Here is a 16,408-nt window from a genome sequence, read left to right as displayed (position 1 = left end):
AGTAATTTATGGGAAGGGTTTTGAGATTCTCCTCAAGGATACTACTAAAAGCTACAGAAAGCAACTCCTGGTGAAGTTGCCTTTAAATCATCTCCAGTTTTGACTAACTTGCCGTGCCAGTAACCTAGGTCAAAATCGTGCAGGATTTAGAGGGAATTTTAAAGGAAGGAGAGGTTTTTGGTTGTCCCACAAGGATGTTTTTGGGAAAACATTGTGGCAATCGGCCCAGTTGTAGACGGTGGCACTAATATAATTCAAAATGTTATTGAATTTAAATCGAACAGTACAGAAGATATTCCTCTTAAAACCATTAGTTGCAAATAGGAAATGTAACTGCACACTTTGACCAAATACATTAATGGCTGGATAGGGTTCAATGGCCATTTTAAAGAAACTGATTGTGATAGTCAGATGTTAGTAAGTTGTAGATACCATAACTACATTTCTTCAAAAGGATACTGCTTCCTCTGCCTAAACAATGTACATATTTGCCCAACTTTGACAATGCTTTATTTCACTTGTATCTTGTTCCCATGTGCAGCATCAGTGCACACATATTCTAAAATTCACTGTTAGAAACTGGGTCATTGATTGAGGAGGGTGAAGCCCTTACTGAAGCACACCTACAGTCCTTGCTAGGGTGAATCACAAAAGTAACTAAATTAACCTGTTCTTAAGCGTCTGGCATCTTGGCACAAAAGCAGTCAGGCTTAACTTGGAGGCAATGTGTAAAGTATTTCTGCAGCACACAAACAGTAATAAAGTGCAAACACAACACAAGAAAATCAATTTAGAAAAATAGAGCTAATTTGATTAAATAAAATTAGACCAAAACAAAAAAAATTCAATCAGTACATCAGGAGATGTGCAGTGTAATTATTTTAGGTAGGTAAAGCACCTAAACGCACAAAAGCCACTCCCAGTCCTCTGGTTGTGCTAGACCTGGTGGAAAGTCACAACTTCAGGTTGACTGCAATGGGGTGCAGGCCAGATATAGGGACCAGGTTAGTCCAGCTGAAAAAGTTTCCTTTTCAAAGTCCGGTATGAATAGTCCAGAACTTAAGGGCTTCTCCGATCCTTGTAGAGGAGAAAAATCTGATGCCAGCCAAGGGTTCAAGACCTGGGGGAGGCACCTCTTGGGGATCACTCTAGCGGAGGCTAGCAGGGCTCTGGCAGATCCAGTTGCAGCAGGTCAACTGGCCAGTTTCAGGGAGGTCTCTCGAGCTGGTCTCTGTATATCCGAACAGGAGGTCTGCCAACTGACCCTTGGAGCCATTCTGGTAGCCTGGGATAAAGGGAACAACCCAGTTCTTCCTTTGCAAACAGCAGGCCGTAACCAACAGAGCAGTCCTCTGGGGAACAAGGTAGGCCTCAACCAGCTTGGGCTAGTCCTCTGAGGTACAAGGCAAACTTCAAGCAACAGCAGGAAAGACCTCTGGGTAGCAGCAGGGCATTTCTCAGGGAAACAAGGCAGTCCTTCTGCAATGTCCGCAGGTCCAGGAGTGTACTGAAGAGTGGTTTAGGAGGTCCAGTATTTATACCTGGTGCCATCCTTTGAAGTGGGGGAATTTAATAGGGTACACACATCTTGTTGTGGAAGGTTCTTCCTTCCCCTACCAAGGCTCAAAGAAGTCTAGGGTTAAAAAAACGAGCGTTAGGTTTCTTTGTGTGTGCTGGAGGCAATCCCTTTGAAATGTAAGTGGGACACGGAACAGCACTGTCCCCAAGCATCCGAGCAGGATGACCCATTTTGCCCACTCCTAGTTCCCTATTGTTCACTGTCTGAATCCAATACCCTTTCTTAATGGGGGAACCATTAACCCTTCTAGGCTGCTGGAAACTTCGAGAAAGCCTTAGAAGCTTTAGGCCAGAAAAATGCAAACTTTCTAAAAAGTATAATTTTCTTAATTGTAATGTAAAATCCAACGTTGCCATTAAAAGGCGTTTTAAATTACAATTAATTTGACTACAAACATGACATTTCTACCTGCTTCAATACATTTTTTAGCACTTATTAATTGTAATAAAGTAATCTAATGTTATCCTATGAGTGAGGTAGGCTTACAGTAATAAAGCAAAGTTTTTAATGTATTTACTACTAGGACATGTGAAACTTAAAAACACATGTCCTACTTTTTAAATATAATGAATCCTGCCCTATGGGTGGTCTAGGGCCTACCTTAGGGGTGACTTATATGTTTATTTTGCCAGGTTGAATTGGAATTTTAAAACTGAAGCACATGCTGCAATGGCAGGCCTGAGACATGTTTTGAAGTGCTACTTTAGTAGGTGGCACAATGAGTGTTGCAGTCCCACTGGTAGAATGTAATTTATAGTCCCTAATTGATTGTAGTACTGTATACTCGGAACTTACAAGTAAATTGAATGTGTCAAGTGTACCATGGTTTAGGGAGAGAGCACAATCACCTTAGCACTGGTTAGCAATGGTAAAGTGCACAGAGTACTAATGCCAACAGAAACTAACAGGACAAGTGAAGGCAAAAAGTTTAGGGGAAGGCTACACAAAGGATGTCCGGTCTAAAATTCACCATGCCACTGTAATGTACATATTTACCCAATATCCCAGTGCTGCTCTAATGCAATTTTTGCCCTGTTTCCTCCATTCTGCCGAGGCTCATTTCCACAGTGCTGCAGTAATAAAATGTTTTCCCAAATTACATCTTGTGTAATGTTTACTTTACACAGAGATGCAATAATGCACATTTTGCCCAGTTAACACAGTGTTCCAATACATGATATGTTTGCCCTGTTTATACAATGTTGCACAAATACATACATCTCCCAAATGTACACAGTGCTGCAGTAAAGTGTATATTTGCGCAGTTTATAAGATGCTGCTGTATTGCACATATGTGTCTGTTTTTCACAATACATTAATAGTACACATAAAGGGGACATTTCTCAGTTCCCTCGCAGTCCATAGAAGTCTCTCTGCTTAATGCCTGCTTTTTTTGGGACTGGCAATGTTTTTAAAGCGATTCTATTCTTCTCATTATTGTTTTTCTTTAGGCCTTGAAAGAGCTTGAGTATCAGCACTCCCAGGAGCTCCAGGAACTGAAGGACAAAGCCGAGAAAGAGCATCATAAGGTGGGCAGACTAAGCCAAAGAAATCAATTTCTAAGGAAATGTTTGAAATAACATTGCAAATCCGCCAAAGGCAAGCCCGTCTGTGCCCGTCCGGGTCTGGAAGGGGCCAGGTGCCACACACTATGCCTATTTGTGGCCTGACCAGCCCCAACGATATTCAGGGAATGCATTAAGGGCAGGCTGGGTCATGCTACCACTCAATGTGGGTAAGTGAGGAGACCCTTCGCTGTACTAGCTGCCCCTTTACTCCCAAACCAGGTAGCCTGATATTCCAGCAAGACAATATGAAGTTCGCCCTTGTAAATTGCAGGTCCCTCGCTAAACTTAAAATCTGAAAGAAACACATTAGTTATAGATTCCTTACCTTAGAATTACCCCCAGGTGTCAGACTAAATCCGGAAAGTTTTTTTGTCAGCAGTACCTCTGCATGTCGGAAGGTGGTGTCGGTTGGCTCCGCATCAGTCAGCTCCGCATCAGTGATCTGCGTTGTGGTCGCCGGGATGACATTGCGGCAGCTACTTAGACGCCGCCCTCGTGCGCTGACGTCAGTTCTTTCTTTTTCCACGCCAGCCAGCGCAGATCCGGGAAGAGCAGTACCTCAGTCATTTTTTGACTAAGTTTTTCTCGACTTTTGACGACTTCTTGTTTCGAAGTCTTCAACTCCGAGCAGGTGCACGTTGGATATCCGGTTTTAAGGCCTGCGGTTCCTGTAACCGGCTGATGTTGGTGACGGATCCGCACTGCCTGTGCCTCTTTTTTGCCTGGAGCGCGACCACGACCCCAAGTCGTGCTCCGACTGTCACTTGTCAAAGGCTTCGGGGAGCGGTCCCAAAAGCTGCTTGAACGCCGATAGTCTGCTCCATGCCGTTCGAGGTCCCGGTCGAGAGGGAGGTCGAGGGACCGGTTGCGGAGCCGTCGCTATTCTGACAAATCATTGAAGTCTTCGCACTCTGGGTCGGGTAAGTCGAAGCATAAGAAGTTGAAGAAGCATCGTCGCTCTTTGACTTCTCCTCATCGGTCGACCGATCCGACGAGGCCCGCAGGTGGTACCCCTCCCACGGCTCAGCGCATGGAGCCCAACGGTTCGACTCCGAGCTTCCCTCCCTTTCCGGGACCATGAGCGACCCCCGCCCAGCTTCATACGTTCTACGAGGCGATGCATGCCATCTTTGGGCGGACCGACCCCACCTGCGTGCCTTCGGGCCCCGCGGACTCAGTTGGGGGGCCTAGTTCTTTGCCGGCGGCAGCTACGACCTCGGCACTGCAGGCCCACTTGGATCCAGGCCTGGATCCGTATTGGTGCCGGTTGACCTCATCACACGTCCTCCGGCGCCGTTTCCTCCGGCACCCCTACCGCGCTCGGCGTCGACGCGACCTCCTTCCCGACGTGGACACGGAGCCGGAACGGCGTCGGCCGAAGTCGGATCCGGCGCCGATGGGTACTTTTGTCCCTGTGTTCCACCCTGGCCATTTTCAACCCAATTGGCAGCCAGAGGAGGGTGAGGAGGACTTAGAGGGGTCATGTGACCCTTTAACTGATCAGCTAGAAACTGAGCAGGACTGCAGAGAGGAACTGGGGGATGCCAGTGGTCTTGACACTTCACCTGACCTTGGCATATTGTCTCCTCCTACCGCGGCTACCGTGGAGGGAGCGTCATACGCTGTGGTGTTGCGTAGGGTGGCCGAGGCTCTCAACTTCGAGCTTCCAACTGTGGCGATCAGGACTAACCTCCTGACTGAGGTACTTCAACCGGCGGCGAGCTCTTCTGAGCCCCTGCTACCGTTTAATGAGGCCCTCACCGGCGTCCTTTTGGGCACGTGGTCCAGGCCCAAAACAGAGGCTCCCGTGGACAGGATGATCGCCACTGCCTGGCATCTGGGCGACCCCACTTTCCTCTCCCAACACCCCATCCTGGAGAGCTTGGTGGTCCAAGCCTCCACCTCCAAAAGCGTCTTCCCTACCGCTCCACCGGAAAGGGAATCCAAGAAGCTGGACCATCTTTGCAATAAAATATTCTCTTCTGCCAGCTTAGGACTGCATAAACACTGCATGTCTCTTGGGTCGTTATTCGCACTTAGTGTGGGATACGGTGGCACACATGCTGCCTCAGTGTCCGGAGGAGGCCCGGGCAGTGCTCTCCCAGGCTGTCTCCGCCGGGAGAGATGCAGCAAAGTTTACGATCCGTTGTGGGCTGGACACCGACAACTCTCTGGGCAGGACCATTTCAACATCTAGCGCTTCACCGATACGCCTGGATGAGGTCTACTGGCTTTTCAGGGGATGTCTAGAACACCCTTATGGACATGTCATTTGATGGCCGTCACCTTTTTAGCGACAAAGCAGACAACGCCCTAGAGCGCTTCAAGGACTCACGGGCTACGGCCAAATTCTTGGGCCTCTCATCCCGTCCGTCACAGTCTGCTTTTCGCTCCTTTCGTGGCTACGGAAGGGATGCCCCGCCACATTTCATCCAGGGCCACAGGCTGCAGCAAGTTACCCAGCCTTTGTGTGGCCGGGAACGTGGAAACAACTGGTGAGGTTCCAGGGGCTAGCGGGCGGGCCAGTCCACCAACCCCCCCTCTGCAGCAGCCTCCAACCCCCTCCTAGTCCATCCTTTCAGGCCCATCAATCGCCAGTGGGCTGCTGGATTCGCCATCACCTCTCTCACTGGCGCACCATCACTTTGGACAGGTGGGTTTTGCAAATAGTCCGTAGGGGCTACTCCCCTTCGAGACTACCCCTCCAGCCATACCACCGCGATCCCACCGCATGTCATCCGAGCCCTTCTCCAGCAGGAAGTTACGGCTCTGTTGGCCAAGGGAGCTATCGAGCGCGTTCCTGTCCCAGAAGTAGGTTGTGGTTGTGACTCCCACTACTTTCTGGTTCCCAAGAAGGACAAGGGCCTGTGTCCTTTCTTGGACCTCATGGACGTCAATTGCTTCTTCCGGAAGGAGAAGTTCAAAATGTTGACACTTGCTCAGGTCTACGCCTGCAGATGGAACAAATTCGTGGCATGGTGCACAGCAAAGGCTGTGGATCCCTTTTCTGCCCCTCTTTGCATGTTGCGTTGAGCGCAGTGTAAAAATGTAGCATATAATTATGTGGCACTGAGTGGTATTTGGAGTGTATGTTGCGTTGTGCGCAGTGTTATTATGTAGCATATAATTATTTGGCACTGAGTGGTCTTATGAGGAGTGTATGTTGTATTCAGTAGAGTGTAATTGTGTGGCGTGTAATTATGTGGCACTGAGTGGTATTGTGTGGAGTGTATGTTGCATTGTAATTATGTAGCATATAATTATGTGGCACTGAGTGGTATTGTGTGGAGTGTGTTGCATTCAGTAGAGTGTAATTATTTGGTGTGTAATTATGTGGCACTGAGTGGTATTTCGAGTGTATGTTTCGTTGAGCGCAGTGTAATTATGTAGCATATAATTATGTGGTATTGTGTGGAGTGTACGTTGCATTGAGTGCAGTGTAATTATGTAGCATATAATTATGTGGCACTGAGTGGTAGTGTGTGGAGTGTATGTTGCATTGAGTCAAGTGTAATTATGTGGCGTATAATTATGTGGCACTGAGTGGTATTTGGAGTGGTGGTGGACGTGGTGATTGTGGACGTGGTGGTGGGTGTGGTGGTGGGTGTGGTGGTGGTGGTGGTGGTGGTGGACCTGGTGTACACGGCGGTGGTGCTGGTGGTGGATGTGGTGGTGGACATGGTGGTGGACGTGGTGGTGGTGGACGTGGTGGTGGTGGACGTGGTGGTGGTGGACGTGGTGGTGGTGGACGCGGTGGTGGTGGACTTGGTGGTGGTGGATGTGGTGGTGGTGGACGTGGTGGTGGTGGACGTGGTGGACGTGGTGGTGGGGGACGTGAAGGTGGACATGGTGGTGGTGGACGTGGTGGTGGTGGTGGACGTGGTGGTGGTGGTGGATGTGGTGGTGGGGGACGTGGTGGTGGTGGACGTGGTGGTGGTGGACGTGGTGGTAGTGGACATGGTGGTAGTGGACATGGTAGTGGTGGACGTGGTGGTAGTGGTGGACGTGGTGGTGGTGGTGGACGTGGCGGTGGTGGTGGACGTGGCGGTAGTGGTGGACGTGGTGGTGGTGGACATGGTGGTGGTGGTGGACGTGGTGGTAGTGGTGGATGTGGTGGTGGTGGACGTGGTGGTGGTGGATGTGGTGGTGGATGTGGACATGGTGGTGGTGGACGTGGTGGTGGTGGACGTGGTGGTGGTGGACGTGGACGTGGTGGTGGTGGACGTGGTGGAGGTGGACGTGGTGGAGGTGGACGTGGTGGAGGTGGACGTGGTGGAGGTGGACGTGGTGGACGTGGTGGAGGTGGACGTGGTGGAGGTGGACGTGGTGGAGGTGGAGGTGGTGGAGGTGGAGGTGGTGGACGTGTTGGTGGTGGACGTGTTGGTGGTGGACGTGTTGGTGGTGGACGTGTTGGTGGTGGACGTGTTGGTGGTGGACGTGTTGGTGGTGGACGTGTTGGTGGTGGACGTGTTGGTGGTGGACGTGGTGGTGGTGGACGTGGTGGTGGTGGTGGACGTGGTGGTGGTGGTGGACGTGGTGGTGGTGGTGGACGTGTTGGTGGTGGTGGACGTGTTGGTGGTGGTGGACGTGTTGGTGGTGGTGGACGTGTTGGTGGAGGTGGGTGTGGTGGAGGTGGGTGTGGTGGAGGTGGGTGTGGTGGAGGTGGGTGTGGTGGAGGTGGGTGTGGTGGAGGTGGGTGTGGTGGAGGTGGGTGTGGTGGAGGTGGGTGTGGTGGAGGTGGGTGTGGTGGAGGTGGAGGTGAGTGTGGTGGAGGTGAGTGTGGTGGAGGTGAGTGTGGTGGAGGTGAGTGTGGTGGAGGTGAGTGTGGTGGAGGTGAGTGTGGTGGAGGTGGGTGTGGTGGAGGTGGGTGTGGTGGAGGTGGGTGTGGTGGACGTGGTGGACGTGGTGGTAGTGGTGGATGTGGTGGTAGTGGTGGACGTGGTGGTAGTGGTGGACGCGGTGGTAGTGGTGGACATGGTGGTGGTGGACGTGGTGGTGGTGGACATGGTGGTGGTCATGGTGGTGGTGGATGTGGTGGTGAACGTGGTGCTAGTGGTGGTAGTGATGGACGTGGTAGGGGTGGACATGGTGGTGGACGTGGTGGTGGTGGACGTAGTGGTGGTGGACGTGGTGGTGGTGGACGTAGTGGTGATTGTGGTCGTGGTGGTGGTGGACATGGTGGGGGTGGTGATGGTGGACATGGTAGTGGTGGACGTGGTGGTGGTGGATGTGGTGGTGGTGGATGTGGTGGTGGATGTGGTGGGCATGGTGGTGGTGGTGGACGTGGTGGTGGTGGTGGAGGTGGGTGTTGTGGAGGTGAAGGTGGGTGTGGGGGAGGTGGGTGTGGGTGTGGGTGTGGTGCAAGTGGGTGTGGTGCAAGTGGGTGTGGTGGAAGTGGGTGTGGTGGAAGTGGGTGTGGTGGAAGTGGGTGTGGTGGAAGTGGGTGTGGTGGAAGTGGGTGTGGTGGAGGTGGGTGTGGTGGAGGTGGGTGTGGTGGAGGTGGGTGTGGTGGAGGTGGGTGTGGTGGAGGTGGGTGTGGTGGAGGTGGGTGTGGTGGAGGTGGGTGTGGTGGAGGTGGACGTGGTGGTGGACGTGGTGGTGGACGTGGTGGTGGTGGATGTGGACGTGGTGGTGGACGTGGTGGTGGATGTGGTGGACGTGGTGGTGGTGGTGGACGTAGTGGTGGTGGTGGACGTAGTGGTGGTGGTGGAGGTGGTGGTGGACGTAGTGGTGGTGGTGGTGAAGGATGTAGTGGTGGATGTGGTGGTGGTGTTGGACATGGTGGTGGACGTGGTGGTGGACGCGGTGGTGGACGTGATGGTGGTGGACGTGGTGGTGGATGTGATGGTGGTGGACGTGGTGGTGGTGGTGGTGGTGGTGGTGATGGATGTGATGGTGGTGGACGTGGTGGTGGTGGACGTGGTGGTGGTAGTGGATGTGTTGGTGGTGGTAGTGGACACGGTACTGGTGGTTGGAGGACGTGGTGGAGGTGGGTGTGGTGGTAATCCTGCAGGAGTCTGCCAGCAGGCTGTGCAAAATTCAGCAGCGCCTCTAGGCGTTTGTTGCAATGCACGGACTTGACACAGAATTTGGCATCACGGTATAGTACACAATAAAACATTTCTTAGCACATAATTAAATAAGAAGCTCAAAAGAACTCTTTCGGCATCTCTGGCAAGTGTGAATGAACAGCACCATAAACCTCGAAGAAACGAGACCAGAACGGGTAGGAATGCATACAGTGTAGTTTCTGTAAGATTTTCCGAAAGTGACCCTAATCAGGACAGAACTAAACCTTTCATGTCTATTTTACAACATCTAGATAGCAAAAGACTGGGATCCAATGATGAAAGCGGAGGTGACACCAAAGTAGCAGGAAGCAACAATATCATTTATGGGCGCATTACCTCGGCTGTTTAATCGGGTGTGATCTTGGGCATGACAGCCTTCAGCGAGCAAAGCCAGAAACGGCGGGGGAGCGGATTCCTTTGAAGTCTGATGCCAGCTGCAAGCAAACCAGCATGAGTGAGGAGAGAGGCAAATGGTGTGCGATGTGCACGTGCCCGCACATATCCACTGTAGGCAATCCGTCTTTGGGTGCATTTTTGAGAGCCCTTACTCAAGTTGCGCTGAGAACGCATGCGCGTCGCTCAGCAAGATGTAATGAGGAACCACCGGTTAGAGCCTAATCACCTCAACCCTTCCCCTGACTCAGCCCGACCTCTCGGCTGCTTACCCACCCCAATCGTTCTGTCTCGCGGTTCCTCTTGTTGCAGCCAATTACTCCTTTCTTATCAATGATCTTTGATGTTTAGATTTTACTATATTGTTGACTATTATTCATGTTTGATTATTCACTTAATACACCTTCTAACGGGAAGCAAAGGAATTCCTCATGAAGAAATTCTTACCTTAATAGGAGGGACATTATATATACCTTTCTTGTACTTTATTTTCTGCCCGAAAGGTGTCTTTCATTGTATAGTATGATTCACCCTTGTATATGATTTTTCTTCCCCAGCGCGGGTGTACCCATGATTGTAAAAGTTTATCGGCTGCTTACCACTTGATTCAATGCTTAGTATAAGCCCCATATAACTCTTGTTTAGATTTTACTATATTGTTGACTACTATTCATGTTTGATTATTCACTTAATACCCTTATATCACCACGCTACTTCATATAGCCCCTTTGTCCTCTCTGGACTATATATGATTTGTTATGCGTGAACTATTGATCTTATGTTTATTTTACTACCCATGTTTGACAAGTTCTGATTGTTACCTTCCCTACAACTGTAAAGCGCTCTGATATCCTTCGGGATCTAGTCCGCGCTATATAAAACTTTATAAATAAAGTTTGTTATTCTCAGAATTTCTGAGGATTATCACGAATATTCAGAAACAGTTTTTTTATATCCAGTGACATGGCCCCCTCTCCCGGGACTTGGGTATTCTTGTAAGGGCAGCAAGCCATCTGTGAGCTTTCTCGAAAGGGTAGGAGTGCATCTGGGGGTGAAATAGAGCCTCTTTGGAGGTGACATGTTTTGGAGTTTACTGCCTTGTCAAAAGTCGCTGCTTACCCTAAATACCTGCACTGGTGAGTGAAGGAAATTATCCCCTGGTCATAGGGATCGTGAGAGAAACAGGGAAGGGAGTTGGAGAGCATTCAAGGACTGTCATCCACTCTCCTTCAAGGTTTGTCTCCTTCAAGGGATGGTACGACTCTTTGTAGATGTACGTAATGGGCAGAGCTCCACCCCCAGAGGGATGATGGCAAGCAAGCAGTCCAGCCGGCTACTAAAAAATACAGCATGGATGGATTTGCCATTACCAGTTCTAGGAGCAGGTAGTGCTGTTACAAGATGGAAGTTGACTAGGATACAAGTAGTATTCCCCAGGACGCTACAGCAATAAATGGGACTTCACAAAAAAGGGGGCTAAGACAGCACAATGCTAGTCAAAACTGGAACAAACTGGGACACTGGAGGAAATGAAGAAGGAAGGTAAACAACAAACTTAGAGAACAAAATAATGCATGTGAACAAAAATTGAGTGTAGCAACTCAGTGTTTCCAGGTGAACCCCAATACTTTTAGTGCACCTAAATAGTGTTATGCCTCTCAATACCTGGAAGTGACCCAAACCCAGGAAGTCAGTAACTACTATTATGCTATGGTTAGTGATCTAGGGTTTCAGCCCTCTTTTAACTTCCACTGGCCCCTTCTCCTTGCACCGGATTCCTCATAGTATCCCTCTCCAATCTCCCCTCCCTCCGCCTTTCCGGAGGAACACTATTGGGCACAGGTTTCAGTAAATTTTTGTGAAACCTCTTCACTAATCTAGGAGGGTATACAAAGTCTGTTGGGTCACAATACCTTTCTGACCCATCTGTACCCTTCAAGACCACAAAATATTACCTTTTCTATGGAAGACACAAAAATCTGTGATCTTAAACCTTGTTTTCAGGGAACCATCCACTAGTATAACGACTGGTTTACTGGGAGTATCTGAGATGGCTGGTTTTATTCGTGACACATGGAAAACAGGATGCTCCTGCCACTGTGAAGGAAACGTTAAATGTAGTGTGGGTTTTCCTGTCTTTGTGTGATCGGAAATGGACATACAGCATTAGCTGTGAACTTAGGGTGCGATCAAGGAATGGTTAGGTACTTAGTGTACTACCAGGCTTCATCACCTTTTTGGTAGTGGAGAGCTTTTCTGCAATGTTTTTCTGCAAAGTATTTGTACCTCACTTTTACCTATAATGAGTGCTAACGAGCAGCTTCTTTAGCAAAGTGGCTACAGATGGTATAGGGGAATCTGAGATTTTCTGATGTAACATTTGGAGGTTGTAGCTACTAGAACTGAAAAAGGGATATCCGCTAAAGGACAAATGTAATGAGTTGTACAACCTCCGCTAGTGCTATCCAATGGTACAAGGCATTCAGATGATCCATCAAAAAGATCTTAAATATTGTTCTAATGACTGATGAATCGGTTCAATTTGTTCGTGGGTGATAACTAGTAAACTGAAAATGCCTAGTACAGACTTGTTTTATAATGGGGAAGTGAACTGAGCTTCTCTGACTTGATTATGGCCTTGGAACCGCATGCCATTAAAAAAATGCATGAGGAATGATTCTACTAATTCAACTGCGTTGAGAAGTTTCTTTAAAAGGGGGAAGTCGTCTACCAGAGCCAAGATGGTGGTGTAACCCTGATGTGGAGGCGAATCCACAATCTAATTCATGAATAATATGTTCCTTGGCTGATGTCACGTAGGAATTGGTTCAACGCTCCAACTGCTGGCATATGGGATGCTTTCTCTTTGGAACTGGCACTACATTTGTCTCTGTACTTTTAAACAAATGGCATGCTATTTCTGCATCAAAGGTCTCTCCTTACTAAATCCAGCGTCATCTTTTGTTTGGAGTGCCTTTAGTCAGAGAGTTGTGAAACCATCTTAAAATCTTAACTGTAAGGAATGTACAATATTCTCCATGATAGTCCACACCATTTTACATTATTCATAGATGAGGTTCTTGTCCAACCAAATGTTTCTGAGCTACATTCCCCTGTGATTGTCCGGCCAAGCCCAAGATATTTAATTAACCAGATGCAGAGTCACAGCCTGGTTGTAAGGTTCTCCAGTTTACTTACAACCTCTACATCATTTTGTAGGGACAGAGCGTCAGCCTTTCCGTGTCAATTGCCTGGTCAATAGGTGATGGCATAAGCAAAACGAGAAAAGAATAGTGCCACCAGACATAAGTAGCACTGTCGCATTTTGTTCTGGTCGTATCCAAATGTTTTTTATGGTCAGTCCACATAGTGATTTTATGTCAGGCCCCTTCCGAATGACACCTCCAATGGATAAAGGCTTCTTTGATGGCTAAACACTCTCTATTATATATAGTAATATTTTTCTCAGTATTTATTAGAGTTCATAAATAATGCTCTGCAGGGTGTAACTCCTCTATTTCAGTATCTCTCTGGGACAGAACTGGCCCAGTAGCACCCAAAGAGGAATCAGTCTCTGCCACAAAGGAGAGTAAGTGGTTAGAGCGTCACAATGCACCTGCAGACGTCTCGAGAAGAACTGGAGAAACAGTAAATCCCCAGACGATCGCACCACATACAAGAGCACCATGACTGAATACCATGAAGGCATCAGATCCACCAAAAGGACCTTTATCCAGTACCAGATCCTCGCCAACTCTAGTAACTCCAAGGAACTCTTCAACGTCATGCAGGAATTCACCAAACCACCCAGATAAACCGCAGACCTCACCGCCTCCCAAGACCTCTGCAACCAGCTTGGCTCCTACTTCCATCTAAAAATCAAGGGCCTCAACTACAACTTCAACGACCAGATACCTGACTCTGAAACCACTCCCTACGCCAACAGTGCCAGCCAGCCCACCATCTCCTCCTGGACCTCAGTCACCACCGAAGACAATGCATCTACCATAAAAAGGCATTCACTCAGGAGCACCCACGGACCCCTGCTCCCTCACATCTTCCACAGAGCTGCAGCCGCCATTGCTTTGGAACTTCCACGCACCATCAACACCACCTTTGAAACCGACATTTTCCCCAATGACTGGAAAAGCGCAGAGGTGAGACCCCCTACTCAAGAAGCCTTCAGCAGATCCCACGGACCTCAAGAACTACCGACCCATCTCCCTCCTCCCCTTCGCAGCCAAAGTCACAGAGAAGACTGTCAACGTCCAAGTAACAAAATTCATCGAAGAAAACTGCATCCTCAACCTCTCCCAATCAGGATTCCGTAGCAACCACAGCACGAGACCGCTCTACTCGCTGCCACAGATGACATCCGCACCCTCCTCGACAAAGGACATACCACGGCCCTGATCCTATTCGACCTCTCTGCAGCATTCAACACTGTCACCCACCGCACACTCACCACCAGGCTCCATGGCGCCTGCTTACGGGGTCCGCCCTCGAATGGCTCCGCTCCTTCCTCACCAGCACATCCCAAGGAATCAGTCTACCACCCTTTCTCTCCTAACACACGTAAATCACCTGCGGAGTACCTTAAGGATCGTCGCTCAGCCCCACGTGCTTCAACATTTACATGGTCCCCCTCGCCGCCATTGTCATACAGCACGGACTCAGCATAGTATCCTATGCCGACAACACCCAGCTCATACTCTCCCTCAATCAAGGACCCCATCACCACCAGACTCCACTTCCAAGAAGGAATAAAAGACGTCTCATGCCGGATGAACAGCAGCTGCTTGAAGCTCAGCTCGGAGAAGACAGAGGTCCTAGTCCTCGGCCAATGCGCCTCTCCATAGGACAACACCTGGTGGCCTACCGCCCTCGGCCGGCACCCCATGGACCACGCCTGTAACCTCGTGTTGGTACTGGACTCCTCCCTCTCCATGACTGACAGGTCAACACCGTCGCCTACACCTGCTTCAACACCCTCCTCATCCTCCGAAAGACCTTCAAATGGATCCCCCCGAATCAAGGAACACAGTCACCGATGCACTCATAACCAGCAGACTGGACTACGGAAATACCTTCTACGCCAAGATCAACACGTCTCTGATCTGTAGGCTCCAGACCATACAGAACACCGCAGTCAAACTCATCCTCGGCATGGCATCCCTCAATACGAACACATCACCCAACACCTGCCTAACCTCCACTGGCTCCCCGTTGAGAAGAGAGTAACCTTCAAGATACTCACCCACTCCTACAAATGCCTACACAACACTGGACCCTAATATCTCAATGACAGAATCTCTTTCCACGCACTCAAGAGGAACCTCCGATCCTCTGCCCTCGCTGAACCCCAGCGCATCCACAGAGCAAGAACAGGTGGGAGAACCTTCTCCTACCTCGCGGTCAAGAGTGGAACGAGCTCCCTATCAACATCAAACGTGCCCCCACCATGAACATCTTCAGGAAGAGCCTCAAGACCATGGCTCTTCAACTAACCAGAGCTGCTCCCCCCCCCCCCACCCAGAGCCTTGAGATCTTCTAGTCTTTTTCTATTAAATTTAAATGAATAAAACCTTCTACTTGTTCAGAACCCCAGTCACATTTTACCCTATTCTTGGTCAATTGTACAAGAGGTCTGAAATACTAGAAATATCTGTATTGGATTGCCGACAAAATTGGCATAACTGATGAATCTCTTAATTTCCTAATCACTTTTCGGAGTGGGCCACTCAAGGACTGCTTACAGCTTCATGGGACCCATTGCAAAACAATCAGCAGAAATGCAGTACCACAAAAATTGGATGTTTGATACATGAAACAAACATTTTTCTGCTTTGGCGTAGTGTGAATGCTATCACAATCTAGTAAATACTTCATTTATGTGGCTTCGATGTAACTCCAGAGTTGAAGCATATATCAAAATATCATTGAGATAAACTACCATATACACATCCAGAATTTCTCAAAGCTGTCTTTCATAAAATGCTGGAAGACAGATGGGGAATTACATAGACCAAATGACATAACAAGGTACTTGATTTGTCCATAACAAGTGTTGAATGCTGTTTTCCATTTATACCCAACACATATCCATACCTAATTATATACTCTCCTGAGATCTAGTCTAGAAAAAATCTTGGCAGTTATCTCTTGATAGTTGAGAGGAACGGGGTAAGGCCTTTTGGTGATGGCATTTATTTCTCTGTAATTAATACTTGGTCTTAAATACTCAGTCACATTTTTACTAAGAAAAGAGGAGCCTCTGAGGAGATATGGAGTGCTAAATGAAGCCTTTCTCCAGGTTTTCTTGTAGATATATATTCAGAGTACTTAAGTTTCTGTTACCCTTAGCGGGTAGATTCTGGAATGAGATGACTTCTCCAGCATTAAATCAATTATGAAATGGTAATCACAATGTGGTGGAATGATTTTTGCTTCTTTTTTTCTGAAACGTAAGAGAATACAGCATACTGTGAAAGAATATTGTTTTTCTATTTTATTTTTAATCTTTCCTTCAGTCTCCCCTGGATTTAGTTGTAGAGCAAAACAATTTAAAGGTTGTACATATTCCGATTGCAGATTGGTAAAACAATGTTCCTTGCAGTATGTTGAGTTGAGGCATATCTCTAGTAGTCTAATCACATGTGGTTTCAGGATTTCTCGCTCTATCCAGCTGTATACTTCATGATATTCAGTTTAGAGAACGACTCCTTGTCCTACCTTTCCAATGCAAAGCTTTGTAACAATAGGGTGCTGAGGGAGAACAAGCTGTAGAGGAGGAGTAC

The 16,408-nt window shown here is 48.6% G+C and overlaps 1 protein-coding gene across 6 annotated transcripts in view; it reads left to right on the top strand.

Moving 5' to 3' along the window:
• The window catches only part of CEP164 (centrosomal protein 164), a 385,375-nt gene that overhangs the window by 255,170 nt on the left and 113,797 nt on the right, over positions 1-16,408 (top strand). For all 6 annotated transcript variants that reach the window (XM_078682279.1, XM_078682276.1, XM_078682274.1 and 3 more), the window contains one exon: positions 3,031-3,108. In XM_078682279.1, the coding sequence (XP_078538405.1) occupies positions 3,031-3,108 (78 nt within the window). The remainder of the gene's footprint in view (positions 1-3,030; positions 3,109-16,408) is intronic.

This window comes from Lissotriton helveticus, chromosome 3_1 (assembly GCF_964261635.1).
Source record: "Lissotriton helveticus chromosome 3_1, aLisHel1.1, whole genome shotgun sequence".
Lineage (NCBI taxonomy): Eukaryota > Metazoa > Chordata > Amphibia > Caudata > Salamandridae > Lissotriton > Lissotriton helveticus.
This window is presented reverse-complemented; position numbering and strand designations above follow the sequence as displayed.